At 33.9% G+C, this 19,501-nt stretch overlaps 1 protein-coding gene across 1 annotated transcript; it reads left to right on the top strand.

Annotated features, from left to right (window-relative positions):
- The first annotated feature begins 10,667 nt into the window (after positions 1–10,667).
- LOC126719228 (uncharacterized) lies at positions 10,668–13,340 on the top strand. The gene is given in 6 exon segments (XM_050421807.1): positions 10,668–10,914; positions 10,917–10,940; positions 10,943–11,389; positions 11,556–11,605; positions 11,844–11,990; positions 12,402–13,340. Coding segments are annotated over 6 exon segments (1,479 nt in total). The 3' UTR covers positions 12,966–13,340.
- The last annotated feature ends 6,161 nt before the right edge of the window (positions 13,341–19,501 follow it).

Genomic DNA, 19,501 nt, shown 5'->3' with positions numbered 1-19,501 from the left:
ACGTTTATTGAACACCTTGACAAAGATATAGCTATTATCCACATGTTGTCTCCCATGCTGCCAATCTTCTTTTGGTACACTTCCTGAACCTTTGACTGATGCTCAGTTGTTTTTTGAAATCTTTTTTTTTTTTTCATCAACCCCTTTATTGATTCTTGCTCACTTAGTGGAGCTTTTTTCCTTTGCCACTGCTCTTTCATGGCATTTTCATCTTCTGTACAATACAAAGATTCTTTACTTAAAATGCATAGTTGTACACTTAAGGTTTGTGTTGTAGACTTTTAAGAGTGATGTATATTAATCACTGCCCTCCTTTCAAAAGTTGCAACCAATTGGTTGGTATTTGCTGTGACTTTTGCAAGTTAGATTAAGAAAAGTATTGTTTGTAAAAATTTTTGTGTTGTTCTTGATAGAAGTTTACAGCCCCATGAATTGCATATTCCCTTTATTCTCCAGTTTCGGGTAAATGCATCCCTATGATTGAATCATTGAGGATTTTTTTTTTTTTGGGAGATGTCCAATAAAAAATAAAATTGTGGTTCCCAAATGAATCTTGGTTTTGTGTTCCTCACTAGACATGTATTAGGTGAGTTCCATTGTGATGCTTGTGGGCTGTGGCTGACTCCCGATTGAGATTCATTATTGTACAATATTTTAATATTTCAAGTCCGTTTGGAAACAACTTATTTAGCTGAAAGTGAAAACTTTTTATTGAAAGTACTGTAGATAAAGTTAAAAGGTAGCTGAAATAGTACCATGAGGCCTATAAATAGTACCAAAAAGTGCAATGGGGCCCATAAATAACAAAAATAAGCTTAATAGTAAAAAAAAGCTGACTTTTTAAGCTAATGGCAAATGCAACCTTCAATTCATTTTTTTATTGATTTACATTTTATAAGATCTAAGCTTTTCTTTTTGTCAAATTGATTGTAACTTGTACGGGATGGGCCATATGCATTTATCAAAGATGAAGTTCTGTCATCCAGTACCGGACACTTTCTCACCAAGGAAATTTGATCATATTAGTCAGCATATGGATGAGTTGACTTGCATGCCAACTGATTTCCAGGTTATCTTTTCCTCTCCTTTCTGTGCCAAATGCTTTTGGGATGGGCTTAAATGTTTCACTGGTGGTCTTAATTATGTGAAATCACTAATGATGCGTGAATTATACCACTAGGCAGACCCAAGTTGTGATGCATCTTAAAGTTCACCAATTTTGATATCTTCGATATTTCCAATAGGCTCATTGGATATGGCAATCTGCTTTTGAATTCGAGGCTTCCTTGCATTATGATGTTTATTGCAGTAAACATCAAGTGTCTAGGAGGAGTATGAAACGACTAAAATGCGTGAGGTGGCAGTGCCTCTTGATTTTGCAAGGCACTTCTAGAAGATGTTCTAAAATCTCTCACTAGGTCTTAAATTGGAGAATAAAGATACAGAATTGTGTGGGGAAGCAAAAAAATCTTTAACTCTTGACTCCATTTGAGAAAAATGTAAAGTTAAAGTAGTCCATGACATGATCAGCTGATAGTGGAAATTTATTAGGACTTGGACACATTCACCCTAACTGTTGGAAAAAACTACCCACTTCATGGTGAGACCAAAGTCTCTCCCAATATCGTCAACTAAGTGTGAATTTACCAACACAAAGGTAATGGAGGTTAGACACAACAAATACTAAGCCTAAGCTAGCAAGATATGCAAAATGGAATCCAAAAGACAAATTATCAAACACTTAGAAGGCCTACACAATGCACACTCAAGAATTACGTGGTTCGGCACTAAGCATACATCTGCAGGTCATGCTCCTAATAATCTACTATAAACAAGAAGTTCCAATGTTCTTTTACTTTTATAGCATGACTTGATTCTACACAACAAACTTGGAGAAATATAAGGTTATGTCTTTAGGAGCTTTACAAACCCAAATCCACCACAATGAAATATTCCAAACAACTAGTTGAAAGAAACCCCAAACACTTTTGAGACACTTGCTTCAATAGGTTTTGATGGCCATGGTAGGAGAAAGGTAAAAGTTTTTGCTGCTGTGCTCTCTCCGACGTGCTCTCTCTAAAAAGGCTTAAGAACATGGGCCAAATAAACACTTACAGAGCCCATATGGGCTTGGACCTAAAAGGCTCAACAAAATAGATGGAGAACCTTTGAAGTATTCTATAGAAAAGAGAAACAACTGGATCTTTGCTACCACAATTTTCAATATGTGAAAAGGAAGATGGTCCTATACCCCACTGAAGGGAGGGATACAAGTATACCATTATTTGGAGCATTAGATCCAAAGATTATCATGGGTTCACATGTTTTTCCTTTGGGAGCATTTACACTCCCAAGCATTTTGGTGCAGTTGTGGAGTTTTTAGCCGATAAATCATGTGAAACAAATCAACAATCCATTTTGCTAAGTATGCTTGTGGGGGCCCTTTTTGTTGTGGAGTGGGAAACTCTTGTACTCCCACTTCACTTTTTTACGTGCGTCCCACATCGAAGAAATCTCCTTCCCCCCTCTGCCTTACAAGCGTGAGCTGAAGAGAAATGAGTACTATCAGTTATTAAGGCGGAGAGGGGAAGGAGATTTCTTCGATGTGGGATGCACGTAAAAAAGTGAAGTGGGAGTACAAGAGTTTCCTACTCCACAACAAAAACGGCCCCCACAATGCTTATTTAATTAGTAATTAGTCATTCATCTAAGTCAGGGTCTTGTGAAGAATTTGCTATTAGTACTGCAACTTTTTACTACAATTTAGCTATAGATAGTGGTAAAAAAAATGGACGTTTTATCTCTCACAGGCATTAAAGCACCTTAATATCGTATCAAGTTTTACATTTTTTGAGTTTCTATGATTTTGTATTGGAACTGAAACAATTCTGCAAATTAGTACCAAATTGTTTTGATTAGGTCCTCTCTTTAAATGAGAGGCCTAATTTCCCTAGAAAACTCTGCTTCTCATGAAATTATATGCTATCAATAATTTGGATATTGATTACCAATATAAGTACCCATAACTCAATTTTCCATCTCCTATACTTAACAAATTTCAGCTCATTTAGGGTCACCGATGAGGACAGGGAAGAATCTCCTAAATAGAAAAGAGCTTGTCATTGGATGGTATGGATATAAGTCCAAGAGGGAGGATGAAAATTGAGCGGGGGTTTCATTACATTCACAATAAATTTTGTCAAGTGGACTTGTAGAAAAGTTAGTTAATATGGTCTTTAACGTACATTATCTGTCAAGATTACTGAAAATTGTGGATAGAGATAGAATTTGACTCATTCTTTCTATTATTGCTAGACTGTGATTTTCATAAATATAGCTTATATATACTTATAAAAAAAAAAAATAATAGCCTATATATATATATATATATATATATGATGTTTCTCAACATTTTGTGTTTTGTGTGTGTGTGGGGAAACCTGTCCTAGATGGGATTTTTGATAGATAAGGTGATTTAAGTAATAATATGGTGTACGGAGTAGTTTACTAGGATATAAAATATACCATTTCCTAAATCAACATGTTGCCTTGGAAAACCATCAGAGGTGGAATTGTTCAAAACTTTTGTCAAGTGGGCTTTACAAAAAGCTAGTCAATATATTGCCTGCCAAGATTATTAAGGTACTTAAATTCTAGATAAAGACAGCTTTTGAATAATAAAATAGTAGTAACAAAAAAATTTTAAATTATAATACTTAATGCTTATTTCTAGTATTTTCTAGTAAACACATTCGCAAAAAACAATGGATGTATATTGGTTTACTTGTTTTTTTTTCATATTACATCCGTGTTATTTATTTATTTATTTTAAGGTAAATAGTGTGGGAGTGGAGAGATGGAATTCAAGTCATAGATATAATACGCCATAAAAAAATTGTCATTACACTTAGGAACTTTTTTTTTTTTTTTTTTTGGTAATTCAATACGTACAACAAATTGTCCTTGGTGGCCATTACTTCAAGATAGTAAAAGAATCTCCCCTTGCTTGGGAAGGACACCATTTGTTAGAGATATAACATCATTGAAGGATACAAAAGAGGCCAGACGAGGGGGATGAGAATTGATGGGTGAACAACTTGATGGGGAATGACGCCATTTTATCCTAATATTTCTATAACTCTTAAGTTTGCAAAATGCGGCCTTTTTCGGTTTATCTAAACTGTACTGTCGGCACATTGAGTTTCATGGTCCTGCGTGGTCACATCCAAATCCATTGGTTTTTGTTTTTGTTTTTGTTTTGTTTTGTTTTTTTTTTTTTAAAGCACATATGTAATAGTGTATTAAGAGAATATAATAATATTGTGCAAGGACGGAAATTCTAATGTCAATTACTGTGATTTGGGGTTAACAAAAGTGCATCCACAAGAACAATAAAATAAAATAAAATAAATAGCACATGTACTTGTTTCTTAAAAATATGGGAAAAGTTTTGCTTCATATAAGATTATGTGGCAATTAAAAAAAAAAATGACAAATGTCTAAAGGTTCACTTGATCATTTGTAATAGTGTATTAAGAATATATAATAATGTTATGCTGAAATTCTAACATCAATTATTGTGATTTGTGGTTAACAGAAGTGCATCCACGAGAACAATAAAATAGAACATTCACATGAGACAACAATATTTAATGTGGTTCGACTAACTCCATGCTACATTCATGTCAATCAAAATAGTCTAAAGTACAGGTAACAAATTTTTGGTGAAATTACATTTCTACTACTTGGATTGTTTTCATTTTAAAAAAAAAAAAAAAAAAACTAACAAAAGTGTGTAAACACCATGTTATTACAGGAGAATTTTTGGTTTGCTTAAAAGTTTGAACATTTTCATTTCTATTCCTCAAATTTGATTTTATTTTCAAATTACACTTCTACCACTTGGATTGTTTTCATTTTTTTTAACAAACAAGGGTTATCCACACACACCAGATTATTATAGGGAGGATTGTTTTCATTTTGGTTCGCTTAAAAGTTTGAACATTTTCATTTCCATTCCTCAAATTTGATTTGATTTTCGAATTGCACTTCTACCACTTGGATTGTTTTCATTTTGGGCTTCATTGTGAATCTCTTCTAACCGTGTTCATCTCAACTTAGAAATTGCAGCCCAATTCCCGTGTAACCTCAAAAGTGCATCGACCACCTTATTTTTTCGTCTCGATCTTTGTTGAGTCTTTGTAATCAAAGCCCATCAAACTTCACTATCCCCGGCTGTTGATCCAATATAGAGATCCGCTGCTGTAAGAGATACATCAAGTTGCGATAATCTATTCAAATATGAAATTTCCGTCCCAATAAAAAAATTCTGCCATTTATTAACACAGTGAATAATAGTCATTAGTTCCATCTTGCATTCTTATCTTCTCACCCTTGAGTTCCACTAGTATGAGCTAAGGAGTTGTTGTCCATGTCTTGTTGATCTGAATTCTGAACCTTGAAGCAGTGTTTATAAAATTTCCCTAGACTATATCTAAGTCTTTGTTCATTAATGATGACTACATGTTTGTATTGGATGATATGAGATGTGATGATATATTAAAATTAGTGTTTATAAAATGTTCAAATAAAAAAAAAAATTAACTCTAACCGTTCAGTATATTTTATCGTATTTAAACTTTTGTTTTTGTTTTTAAAATGTTTGGACAATGATTGCATGACATGACCATGACCTCCGTAATCTAAAAGACAAACTTATCGGTTGGAGTGGGTGGGTGTCTAACACCTTTCTCTTTTTGTAACTTAATTTCTAATGATGGTTCTTAGATTGGGCCTTATAATTTTAATTTTTTAGGAAGTCAAATCCGTGTAAATTTTAAACAGTATCTAGGAATTGAAGCTTTGCAATTTTCTTTTTATTTTTGATCGGTTGTAATTATTCAATTCAATTAATGGAATGAGGCATTTCTTTTATCATTTTTTTTTTTCAAATTAAATAAAATAAGTGGCTACTCTATGTAAAACTCTTGATCTAAGGGGACAAATGACTATAGTTGAACTATGCATTTTAAGATATATTTAACACGATCTCACCCATTCACATGGACACTACAAAACGCGGGGGCCTTGGGCCGCGTTTTTTAAGCCGTGGCTATAAAAAACGCGGCCCAAGATAGACTGAAGCCGCGTTTCATAAAAACGGGGCCATAGACGGGGTCTTAGGCCGCGTTTTTTAAGCGGAGCCATAGACGGGTTCTTAGGCCGCGTTTTTTTGAGCAAAAAACGCGGCCTAAGGACCTCCGTATTTTATTTTTTGGCAAACTTCTTTTTTTTTTTTTTTTTTTTCCTTAACTGTGGCCGCATTTTAAAAACGCGGCCCGAGATAGACTGAAGCCGCGTTTTATGAAAACGGGGCCATAGACGGGTTCTTAGGCTGCGTTTTTTAAGCGGGGCCATAGACGGGTTCTTAGGCCGCGTTTTTTTGAGCAAAAAACGCGGCCTAAGGAGTAAGGACCTCTGTATTTTATTTTTTGGCAAACTTTTTTTTTTTTTTTTTCTTTTCCTTAACTGTGGCCGCATTTTAAAAACACGGCCCAAGATAGACGGAAGCCGCGTTTTATGAAAACGGGGCCATAGACGGGTTCTTAGGCTGCGTTTTTTTGAGCAAAAAACGCGGCCTAAGGACCTCCGTATTTTTTTTTTTTTTCTTTTCCTTAACTGTGGCCGTGTTTTTTAAACAAGGCCTTAGATTTTGCCTATAGCCGCAGGTTAAAAACACGGGTTTAGGCTTTGTATAAATAGTAAGCTAAAACCATTTTCAGCCCTAGCCTCTCCCATCGCACATCAGCCTTCATCTATCAAGCCCGATCTCAGCCCTCACCCTCCAAGCCTCCATCTCTCAAGGCCTCACCCTCCATCTCTCCAATCTCAAGCTAGCCCTTACCCTCCACTTCCAAACCTTTCGTCTCCAACCTCTTGACATTTCAAATCTTTGGTTGTTTCACACAGAAAGAGAGAGAGAGCGAAATGCAGAGAGCCAAAGAGAAAGAGATGGAAAATGGTAGAGGTAATTATATTTATATTTTTTGTTTTCAATTTTTGAATTTAGGGTTTTAAGTTCTGTGTTTAATTTGAATAGAAATTTAGGGCACACCAGCTTGGTGGGTTTAGGGAAAAGATTGATGAGAAAGAGAGGGAGATTGGTGGGTTTAGGAAGAAAGTTCAGGAGTCAACCAGCTTGGTCTTAAAAGGGTTGGTGGGTGTTAAAAGGGTTGTTCATGAGAAAGTACCGGATCTTGACTCAAACCAAACTCAAAGTTCACCCAATTTCACAATCTCTCACAAGTGGAACTTCAAGTATTTTTGGTTTGAGTGATCAATTTTAATTATCATAATATAAAAAACGTTGCGATTACTCTGCTCATATTCACGTGGACAGCCTTACAAGTTGAGACTTGAGATGACCTTGTTTAGGAAAATATTGTACTATATTGCATTTTGTCTTACATAAAGATTAAATCAATGCCTTTACTTTCATTCAAAGTCACATATTTTAACTTAACCAAGTTTATTTATTCTAGTGGCCTAAAGCTAATTGTCTCATCATAAATTGCAGCAATCCATTTTTTATAAGTTTTTTTTCCCCTTTTCTACAATTGCAAGTTTTGGGTAGAAAATTATGCATATGACTCTAACCATATATGTTGTCTTTTCATTAATAAGTAGTAGGATGAATTGAAATCTAAAAACTCAAGTATCACTTGCTTATCACACTTCTCAAGCCAATATTTTCCTCTAAAAGGTGCGTTTTATCTAATATATTATGACCGTTTTACCTTTGCATCTCACATGTTCATTTGAAACTAATTGTACTCTTATGAGCCTACTTGACTTTTGTCAAAAACCGTGTGTTAACATAATAACTATTATGAAGTTTATGACTATAGCCAATAGGCATTATTTGAGCTGGAAGTCACTTAGCTTAAGAATGCTTAAGAAGTCACTTAACATAATAACATTTATTTGTTCAAAAATATTTCAACAGTGAGTCATGTTATATATTAAATTACCATTATTCCAAATGTGTCTAATAATTCAATTGTATATAACTAACATAAGGCATTAGAGTTTGAGAAATGGTTATAATTCTAATCATAAATTTAAAATAGAAAATTTCTATAGGGGAAAATTTGAAGACTAGGAAAAATATGAGAAAATTTTTGGTGGTGATAATGGATGTAATTATCTGTATTCTTGTTGAAGTGCAAGGCAATGAACTTTCCTCTACCTTTTTCCATCACTCTTCACTTCCAATCTCGCTTCCTTTCACAGAACTTGATAGCGATCAAGGAACAATTTATAATTGCCTTGAAGAAAATTTTGCAATTTGTGAAGAAAAGCTAAAAGGAGGGCATGATGTGCTCTTTACAACTTGTATTTTAACGAGTTGTAAAGAGCTTGCATGGGGGAGAAGAATAAAGACGACCCAATATTGGAGATAGTAAAGCTTGAATATCAATGTTGCTTAAAAAAGTATAATTTTGATTTTCATGTTGCAAAATGTTTGTTTAATTGGCATCAAAATATTAAAAAGCACTAAGATTCCAGTTAAACATGGCAATATCGAATCCAAAGAGTTGTCTTCAATAGCATATTGGGTAAGTAGTTTTTAACCTCTTTCTGGATAAAAATACATATATGCATGAGAAATATATCTCCAAGGAGCCAACACATTTTTAAGAGATGCATTTTCTTTTACAGCCATCATAATCCACATCATTCATTAAGTTATGTTTCACATTTTTATTTGTTATAATTTCAGATTCAATTGAAGGAATCTCAAGGTTAGTGCAAGAGCAAGGTTTGCTATTTGTTTTTTTTTTTTTTCAATTCAACCCCCCCCCTCCCCCCCAAAGTTGTGTAATTCAAGGATGTTGTATACCTAATTATATATTTGTATTTAAGTCTTAAAGCTACTTGGATTGAGGCATTCCAACAAAACAAATCATGTGATGCTAGTTTGGGAGTTAAATTTTATATAAAACTTTATTGACTTGAATCTTGTTTGAGTAGATAATCTATTTAAATGGGCTTGTGATGCTAGATTGTATCCTTCATGTTAAAAAATGCTCATTTTTTGATAAATATTGCAATTTTGAAAGCAATACCGTCATCTGATAATATTTTGTTTGGACTTTCTAGTTTGCTAGTTCTTTTTATTACATTTAGGAGAATATATGCAGTCAAAGGCCTTATAACTTAATTGACATCTTCCCATACACAAAGTTCTTAGAGATCTAGGGGAAAGGATTTAATTAAATATTTATTAGATTAAACATAAACCATCAAGATTGCTTTTTTATTGAGTGATTTACTTTAATTCTTATATTTTTCATTAACATTTAATGATATTTTAGGAAAAGAATTGGGGACCATTTTGGGTGAATGCCATATTCTTATAAATTCTGGCCAGTAGCTAGACATGCTACTTCCTTAATCCTAGGATAGCAAGGTTTCCCCCATAGGATTAGGATCCGATACAATACTTAGGGTATTGCACCAAGTGAAATTTACCTCATTTGTCTCACAAATTTTTATTTTTATTTTTTACTTTTTCAACTTTTACTTTTTACCTTTCATAAAGTTTTTCTTAACTTTTTTTTAATCAATGGTTGAGATTGAAAGTTTCAGAAAACAACTTTCAATCTCAAGTATTAAAAATAATTGCATCAAGTGCAATACCCTAAGTCTTGCACCTGATCTCAATCCTCTCACATAAGTTCTTCTAACAAAAGCTAGCCTAAGCCTATATACACCTCATTTGCAACAAGGAGTCAGTTCGCCAATTAAGGATAAAATGATAGTTTTAACCATTAAAGGGTAGAAACATAATTCGAACTATTAGATGAACAAATGCTTAATTGTAAAACACATGCTCATAATGATCAAAACAATATGGTAAGCCTAAGTGGAGAAATCATAACACTGTATCAAAATATTAAGCCACATTAAGTTTTTAATGATTGAGATATGTATCTTGAAAAATAGGGTTTGATCCATGTGGTTGATTAGTTTGAAAACAATGATGTAATAAAATGCATGAGATAAATTGTTTTATATGTTTACAACTAGCCCAAACAGACCCATAATCTTAGAGGGAGGAAGGAGGATCATTAGGGCTTGGCCTATACTCCGTGGGTTTTGATAGGAGCATTCACATCGGATTCTTCAAATTAGAATTTTAGCTATTGTAGTTCCTACATCTAATTATATAGTTTGGGTTCCAATTAGTTGTAAGGTTTGTTGTGAACAAATAAGAGATATGAGATTTATACTTCGGCTGCACCAAAAAACCAATTGGCATCTTACCTTATTGATAAAGTGATAAAGAATAATTATCATGGAAATAAATTTATGTGTTGGAATTTTTTTAAATTAAAAATAAATACACCCCATTGAAAAATGATAGTTACAATTTCTTAGACGCAGTTACGACAATATGCCTTTATTGGATGGAAATTACCGTAGTGCCAGAAGGGCGTCCCAATCGAAACCTCGCTCAGGGTTTATCGCAGGTATTTGAAATACGACCCTTCTCATATTGAAGAATTCATTGAGTTTTTAGTTAATTCTAGTCTTTGGCAAGAGGCATCGGAAAGATTAGCTTCAGTGTTGAAGAGAGTATGTTAACATTTAAGATAGAGAGTATGAGTTCGAGTGATGAGGAGGAGGGAGAGGGTGGCAAAGAAAACGGTGTTGAGGAGAAGAGAATGGATGATGAAGATGAGGATGAAGATGTTCGGTTAGATGTGAATTTATCGATGGCTAAGCTTGAGAAGAAGATTCTTAATGGGTTTTGGTTACATGATCATAAGGATGTGGATTTGAGGATTGCTCGATGGGATTGTCTTAGAAATAGGAGACCGGAGTTGGCTAATAGTGTGTTGTTACGACAGATCCTCATAATGTGGAGCAGTGGCATTGAAGGGTGATCCCAAGAAGCAGATTTTGACTTACACTGAGGCAGTGAGGACAATTGATCCTATGAAAGCTGTGGGGAAACCTCATACATTGTGGGTTAACTTTGCTAGGCTTTATGAGAAGCACAGTGATCTTGTCAATGCCAGAGTTATATTCGATAAAGCAGTTCAAGTCAACTACAAGGCTGTGGATCATCTGGCTAGTGTTTGGTGTGAGTGGGCAGAGATGGAATTGAGGCATCAAAATTTCAAAGGAGCATTAGAGTTGATGAGGCGAGCCACAGCAGAGCCGTCAGTGGAGGTCAAACGAAGAGGTGATTCTAACCCTTCCTCATTTAATGTTTCGTTCCTTTTGTTACTGTATATTTCATGTTTTGTAGTTATTGATAGAGCAGGCAATTGTTTTTGGGCTTATATATTATTGCTTTGGGTCTATTTAAGTTTATTGGGCATTTAGAGTTAAGTTTGGACCAATTTAAACATTGGTGTGGTTATTTTGGGCCCATATTTTTAGTCCATAAAATCTTGATGATTCTTGATTCTCCTGATTTTACGATCCTATAAACATACCATTTTTGTGATGGTTTGAATCTTATAAATGATTTTAGCTTGTAGGGGTTCCAAGTGATAGCCCAATCATAATGGCATTCTTTGTTGTGCCCCATGTCTGTGGTTCGAAGTTCAAACCCTCTCTTCCAGTCTTCCCCACTATCTACCTATCAAGAAAAAGGATTTTAGATTTTATGATCCCAATTTTAACAACCATGCTAATATTCTATACTGGTGATTTCATCCAACACTTTTAAAGTTCGCACTTCAAGAGAAAAGGAAAGAAAAGAAAACAATTGTAGTTGCAGGGTATTGTGGAACCTAACTAATATTTGAGCTTGTTTGTTTTTAAAGATGATGAAGACCATGTGCTTGAAGTATGCTGAGCTTGAGAAGAGTCTAGGAGAAATTGATCATGCTTGTGCAATATATGTATTTGCGTCTCAATTTGCAGATCCACGATCTGATGTGGATTTCTGGAATAAGTGGCATGAGTTTGAGGTTCAACATGGAAATGAAGACACTTTCAGAGAAATGCTTCAAATTAAAAGAAGTGTTTCTGCAAGCTATTGCCAGTTAATTCAATTATTGTTAATTCCCTTCACCCCACCCCATTTTACCTGCACTAGTAGTGGCTTCAAATAGTGTTAGTTTTACTAATATTTCTATTCACAAACAATACCACAAAATGAATTTTTCTCTAGAGACACACTTACCACTTGTCATAAATTGGATGAAATTCCTAGCAACAATCTATAACTAATGTCAGTGGACTTAGGAGTAGCTTTTCAATGGGGTAGTTACTGCATTGTGTTAGGAAATGGATAGATCTTCTGATTTAGCTCATCATTTCTTTGGTTTAATTAATTCATCCAGAGTCCTCTTTTCTTTTTACTGAAACATTCTTATTAGTTTAAAGAGGAAGTTGAAAGGGGACAGAGAGGATGGGAGGCAAGGGACATGTTCAATTTACACACAAAAACACTCATCATTTTTAATTCTCACTTTGATCGTTTTTGCAGACACTTTATCTTGCCGGAGTATCTGATGCAAAAGGATCAGAGATTGAACCTTGATGATGCAAGAGACAAATTGAAACAGGCTGGGGTTGCTGAAGATGAAATGGCTGCTCTCGAAAGGCAGTTAGCTCCTGTGGTTGACAATGGTGCTGCTAAAGATAAGAACAGAAGAGTTGGCCTTGTCAGTGCAGGTGTGGAATCACAATCCGAAGGAGGTATAAAAGTTACTGCAAATCATGAAGACATTGAGCTACCAGAAGAAAGTGATTCAGATAATGATGACAAGGTTGAAATAGCCCAAAAAGACGTTCCTTCAGCTGTTTTTGGAGGCTTGGTTCGTAAGAGAGATGAGGCCGACAATGATGCAGAAGCACAAGATGCCACAGCTACTAAAGAGAAGGATAGCGACAACCACCTTGGTGCCCTAGAGAGAATAAAGAGACTAAAGAAAGCGTGATTATTTATGGCCAGAAGGAATCAGTCTGCATTTAAAAAATTTGTAGCTTTAGTACTAGACTCCAATTTTATACTTGAGCCGTCCCTTAAAGAAAAATTAGTTGTTATCATCATTTTGGGTGATAACCACTAATTTTTCTTGAAATTAGGGGGATGAGAATTGATGGGTTAACAACTTGTCAAAGAAAAGAAATTAGGGCTAGAAATACTTCCTCTTAACTTTTGTCAAGCAGATATTAGTATAAAATCTAGTAAACATGACATTTTCATCAATTTATTGGAAGTGTTTGTTAGTGAGACTTACAAAATAAGCTAGTCAATTCAACACCACCTAGCAATCATAAGTTCATAACATGATTTATATTTTCTTATTTTATGCTCTCTTTGATAATTAGTCCTTAATATGATGTAGAGTTCCTTTTTTTCTTTTTTCTTTTTTTTTTAAGATTTAGTAGGAAAACCAAGATGAGATGTGGTGTTGACATGGAACCATGGGCATTAGAATGCCACGTATTAGAGTTTGAGAGGGAATTTTCTATCTTACTAATTCTCATTAAGAAATGAATAATGAGTGGTTTTTTGCTCACCTAGAGGGCATTATAGAATTTAGAATCAATCAACACATTTTCAAGTTTTTAACTAGTAAATGCTAATCTATGTCTATATCTATATCTATATATATCTAAAATCAGAAGCGTAACATTTATTATTGTTATACTCATGTTGTGCCACTTAATCCGCTATGTCATTGGCCACATAATCATTCTTTTTCTTTTATATTTTTTATACATCCATCTTGAGCGTTAGTTGTCCGATTTAATCAAGCTCCATAGACATAGACAGACATAGAGAACAAAAGCTAGATTCGAGACCTTCAATTTAATCAAGCTCCTTAGACATAGAGAACACGTCTGAAAATAATTGATATGTAGGAAAAAAAAAATTTTAAAGAAAAAAAAAAAACCTTTTTCAATTCAGTAAATTGACACCATATAGTAGGAAATAGATGAACACCTTCACAACTGTGTATGGAAAGAAATTCAAGTCAATACTACTGATAGCTCCTACGATCAAATTATATCACTCCTTCCAATTCCAAATAATATATTGCCAGCCCCTGAATTGAAATCCAATTATTTGCAAACCACAATAAATAAAACTAAAATTTAAGATAAACATCCAATTACCTTGGTCCTTCCAAATTGGCACCCACTATTTGCTTTTTATTCTGTATTTTTATTGGGCTCTTTGTTCGTTGGAGTGTGATTAACGTAAATTTGCTTATATATTTACACGTTTATTTTTGGGTGTGTGATTTTCCTGAATATTTGTTTTTATTAGCAAAACGAGCCTGACTTGGGGATATTGTAGATAACGTGATTATACCTACGTATTCATTGTGGTGCATGGAGTATTGTAGGATTTGAATGTAGCACATTATCTTTTTACGTAATGCATATTGTATTATATGTTTTACAAAACCTTTCAAAATTAAAATTCATTAGATGTTAGCCAAGTTTAACAAGAAAAGTAGTTGATTATTCTTGAATATAAGACATTTAATTTGGAATCACTTATCTTCTTGTTCAACATGAGAAAGGTTCTTAGAAATTTAAACAAAAAATTACGTATAGGCTATTTTATTTATAAGAAAATTTATAATTAAAAAAAAAAAAAAAAAAAAAGAACTGGTATAAGGAATTATTATATGAATTTATTACGTCCAATATTCCTCTCTTAACGTTGTAGATGTTAGATACGCACCTATGAATCTCACTTAATCAAAGAGAGATGGAACAATTGAATGAGGTATCACTTCCTTTGGGTCTATATGGAGGAGGAATGAATACTAGTAGTGGCCTAGTGGGTTTGTGGGAGAAATTATTCTACACAATCCTTTCAGGAGCAAGAACGCCTGAGGAATAAAGGGCAATTCCTCAAAACAGGTCCCATGGAGATCCAAGTTAGCCACCATTACCGAAACTCTTACCCGAGGTAACAAGCACAGTTTGTCCTTTGGTGGATACATAGGGGACCACAGGCAACCGATTCCCTTTTTTGAACTGAGATGCCACCACCATCATATTTGCCTTGGGAAACACCCTAAAAAGATAAGAATCATAAAGGCAGTTACCTCCGAATTAATGAAAGGTTCTTTACTTAGTCATTTCCACATTAAATACATATAGATTAGCCTGACCAATGCAGACACCCTCAAAAGTCCTATTTCATGATGGAATGGAACAGAATAGAGGAGTAATGTGACAAGTATCTTGAAAATCCAGCTAGAAGCAAGCCAGCTGGGGAGATAGGGGAAGGAAAAATGTCTATAAAAGGGGAGGAGGGTGCAACAGAGAAGAGGTAGAGAGATATTAAGAGAAAAGTCTAGGAAAGAACAAGAGAGAAAATATTGCTCCAGTTGAAGAGAGATAATATTTTTTTAGCTTTCTATGCAACTCTTTGTATCTCAGGAGAGTAGTTTATATATCAAAGGATAATCTTGTCATCCTTCCTTTCTTCTTAACAGTTGTTTAGATCTCCCATTGTGGAAATTCTACCTTGTATTTCTTATAAATAAATTGTGTATGTCAATTACTTAGTCATTGTACTCAGCTACAGTGTTTGTTTTTTGACCCCCACAGTAAGCATACATAAGAATACCATTATATAAAAGGAGGTTGTTATAAGGATTAAAATCTTCTAGTCTAGAGTTATTGGAGTAACTCTATTATTATGATTAAAATCTTATCCAATACATTTTGAAATGAGTGAATTATTAGTATATACTTCATAGTTAATATTTAAAGAAACATTGACAATCATTAATTTAATATTTATTTAAATCATAGACATGGAACACCACAAAAAGATGGTATTATTGTTGAGCTATTAGCCTATTACTTAAATCTTTATTTGGAAGTCTAGTTGAAATTACCCCAAGTTTTAAGAGTGTAAAATTCAAAATGAACCCTTAAAATTTATGGTTGTAAGGACCCGAACTTGAGTTCCTAGCCCAGCACCTGGACGGACTTTGGCCCAAGAGGCCCACAACAATGAATTTGTAGAGGAATGGGTTAAAACACTTGGCTTTAGTTAATCAAACAGCGTTATAGATAGGCTTGTTGACAAAAAGATAAACATGGACTATTATAAAATGAAGAAAAAACGTCCTCGGCGAAATTTGAGGACAATAGTTCTAATATATTGTTCTGAAGAAGTGTTACAGATTTGATTGTGGATTGCTACAGTATTTTTTCTCTCTAATTTCCGATCCCCCTTTTTTGTTCTTTCTCCTCTTCTTTTATACTCTCTTCTCCCTTCACCTCAACCGACCACCTGTATGTTAGATGGTTAGGGTTGATACTTGTCCCATCAGTCCTTCTCATAAGTCTTTAAGTAGTAGCTGTAAGGCTGAAATACATTGTTCAGGCATCACTTTCACATTAATGCGGCCAGGGGATTAGCTGCAGTGCATTTAATGCGGAGGCAGCAGCTTTCTCCCCAGATATTTTGGAGTTCATCCTTATCTCATATCTTTGCCGTGCTTGTCCACCCCAAACGAATTTCAGGGATTGCCATCTTTGCTGTCAATCCATTTCCCAAGACCTCGGCCAAGCTCGGCCGAGGAAGTTTTCATCCTCGGCAAACTTTCTGGAGCCTTTAGGACTAAACCCCACCATTTATTCATCAGTATAATTTCTTCTGACGAAGACATCTCATCCTCGGGCGGATCTTTGTCCTCAGCTTGGGCCATAGGCCCAACATATGAATAAATAATGTACTTCTGGGCCCAAGGACCCTACAATGGTAATTTTAATTTTTCCTTTAAAATTTGATAATTTAGATCCTCCCATCCATGCATCATGATGAGGTGTCTACTAAGCACCACCTTAACTCAAAACCATGTAGTTTTGGATCTGCATTTTGAAAATTTAGGAAACAAAATTAAAATTATCTCAAACTTTAATAGTGTAAATTGCAATTTAGGCAAAATAATATATGAGATGACTTTAATAGAGAAACAGTGCGATTTTGAAGTTTGAATGAACAAACATCATTTTGGGCTTAGTTGGCACTTAACAAGCACTGCATCACAGTACATTGACGAAATGACTTAAATGAGTAAAATTGATATTACCCCAAATATTAAGGGTGCAAATTACAATCTAATCTTCAACTTATTATTCATGAAAAAATATTAATTTATACATAGATGAGTGGAGATATGGTGGTGCCAACTTATTAACGGTGGAGATATTGTGGTACCAACTTAAATAACAAGCAATTGCGCTTCACATATCCTAATGATTGATTTATTCTTATTGGAATTTTCAGTACAAAGTCAAAAGTGGATTTACCGCTTTTTTGTCAAAAAAAAAAAAAAAAAAAAAAGGTGGATTGGCCAATTCGAGAAAAACTTTTTTTTTTTTTTTTTTTTTTTTTTTTCTGCTGGAATTATTAGTCCATTGAGTAAAATTGGTTAATGGGACTTGTCGGTAGTTGATTTGAATGGACTAAACACTCATAGTTGACTATAAAATGTGACCATTATCGCCGTATTCATTGGTATTGATTCAAGTAGACTATTTTAACTCTTTATTCAACCAAAAAAAGAAAAAAGTAGACTATTTTAAAACTTTTGTTTACTAGACTTTTTAGAGAAGCAAGTCAATGGAGCTTGGTCATCTAAAATTCTAAATAAATAGTTTTATTTATCAATTTTTGAAATGAATATATTACATTTTATTGGCATGACTAAATGAATATATATACTCTTTTGAAATAAATAAATAAATATATATATATATATATATAAAATTTAACTCATTATGAACAGTTATTTCGTAATGGATAATAATATTTTAAAAATTACATTGTGAAATCACTTCTAAAAACTCTATGAATATTTTTAAGAATAAATTGGAAGTAGATGCCATAAATTGAATTTCTCTCAAAAAAAAAGAAAAAAAAAATAGATGAATGGAGATATGATGGTGTGCTTTCAAATACCCTCAATTGATTTCTTATTGGAATTTTCAGTACAAAGTGACGTGGATTGGCCAACGAGAAAAACGTTTTTATTTTTTCCTGGAGCTATTAGTCCATTGATTAAAATTGGTTAATGGGACCTGTTGGTAGTTGATTTGGATGGACTAATCACTAATAGTTGACTATAAAATGTAACCATTATCGCCGTATTCATTGGTATTGATTCAAGTAGTCTATTTTAAAACTTTTGTTTACTAGACTTTTTAGAAAGGCAAGTCTATGGAGCTTGGTCTTCTAAAATTCTAAGAATATAGTTTTATTTATCAATTTTTGAATGAATATATTACAATTTATTACGTTATCAAGGCATAACTAAATTTTGATTTTTATCATTTTCACATATATACATGCGCATACGCATACGCACACATGCACACACACACACACACACACACACACATATATATATATATATATATGATAAAGTTTAGTCATCAAATTGGTTGTAGTTTTAGGTTACAACCATACTCAATATCTTTTTATTGGAAGTGAATTTTGAAAAATCCACCATTAAATTACATTTTCTTCTTCTATCCTTCATACTTGCAAAACTTCTAGAAAATTAAAGATCAATAAATATATCATCAATAAATTTCTATCCTTCATACTTGCAAAACTTCTAGAAAATTAAAGATCAATAGATATATCATCAATAAATTGTTTGAATTGCAAGTTTTTGTAGTTTAAAATTATGTGTAAAATATAATCTTATAGATTATATAGTAAATAATATTTAATTGGCACAAAATTTGATATGTGTATTAAGAGTGTAAAGAACATGCAATCCAACAATTAAATTTTTGAAATATATAATAATGTTAATGATATTGAGTAAGGTTGTAGTATTAGGTTACAACCAATTTTCTATCCTTCATACTTGCAAAACTTCTAGAAAATTAAAGATCAATAGATATATCATCAATAAATTATTTGAATTGCAAGTTTTTGTAGTTTAAAATTATGCGTAAAATATAATCTTATAGATTATGTAGGGACACGATTTGTGTTAAACCGCAGCAGAGTTGGGTTCGCACATAAATGGGCCCATACAATATCATTTGTAGAGAGTGGGATCGAAAGGCTAAGTCGTGTTTACCCGGCGGTGGTTTTGTTAAGGAGCTCCTATATGGTTCAGGTGTATCCACCTCCGGAACCCCTCCTTTAGGTTACATATTTTTTCTTTTATACTAGCATGCATTCAATTTCTTTCGTCCACGTGTAGGGTCGACCTTTCCAAGACTGATACTTGTCCCATCAGTCCCAGACCTAAGTCGTTGAGAGTTGTTGATAAAGTTAATGGATAAGGCTCTGTTAGGCGCAGAGATATGCATGGGGAAGGTGGCAAAGGAAGCCTTTCTTAGATATTTTAGATTTCCCTTCAAGCACGTCCCTTTACCTTTCTGCCCTTGTTCTTGGGTCAGCCGAGGACTGCACTGTCCTCGGCCGCTTCTCCGGGCCAATTGGGCCATACTATTCTTGAGCTCTGGC

The sequence above is a fragment of the Quercus robur genome, chromosome 3 (genome assembly GCF_932294415.1).
Source record: "Quercus robur chromosome 3, dhQueRobu3.1, whole genome shotgun sequence".
NCBI lineage: Eukaryota > Viridiplantae > Streptophyta > Magnoliopsida > Fagales > Fagaceae > Quercus > Quercus robur.
This window is presented reverse-complemented; position numbering and strand designations above follow the sequence as displayed.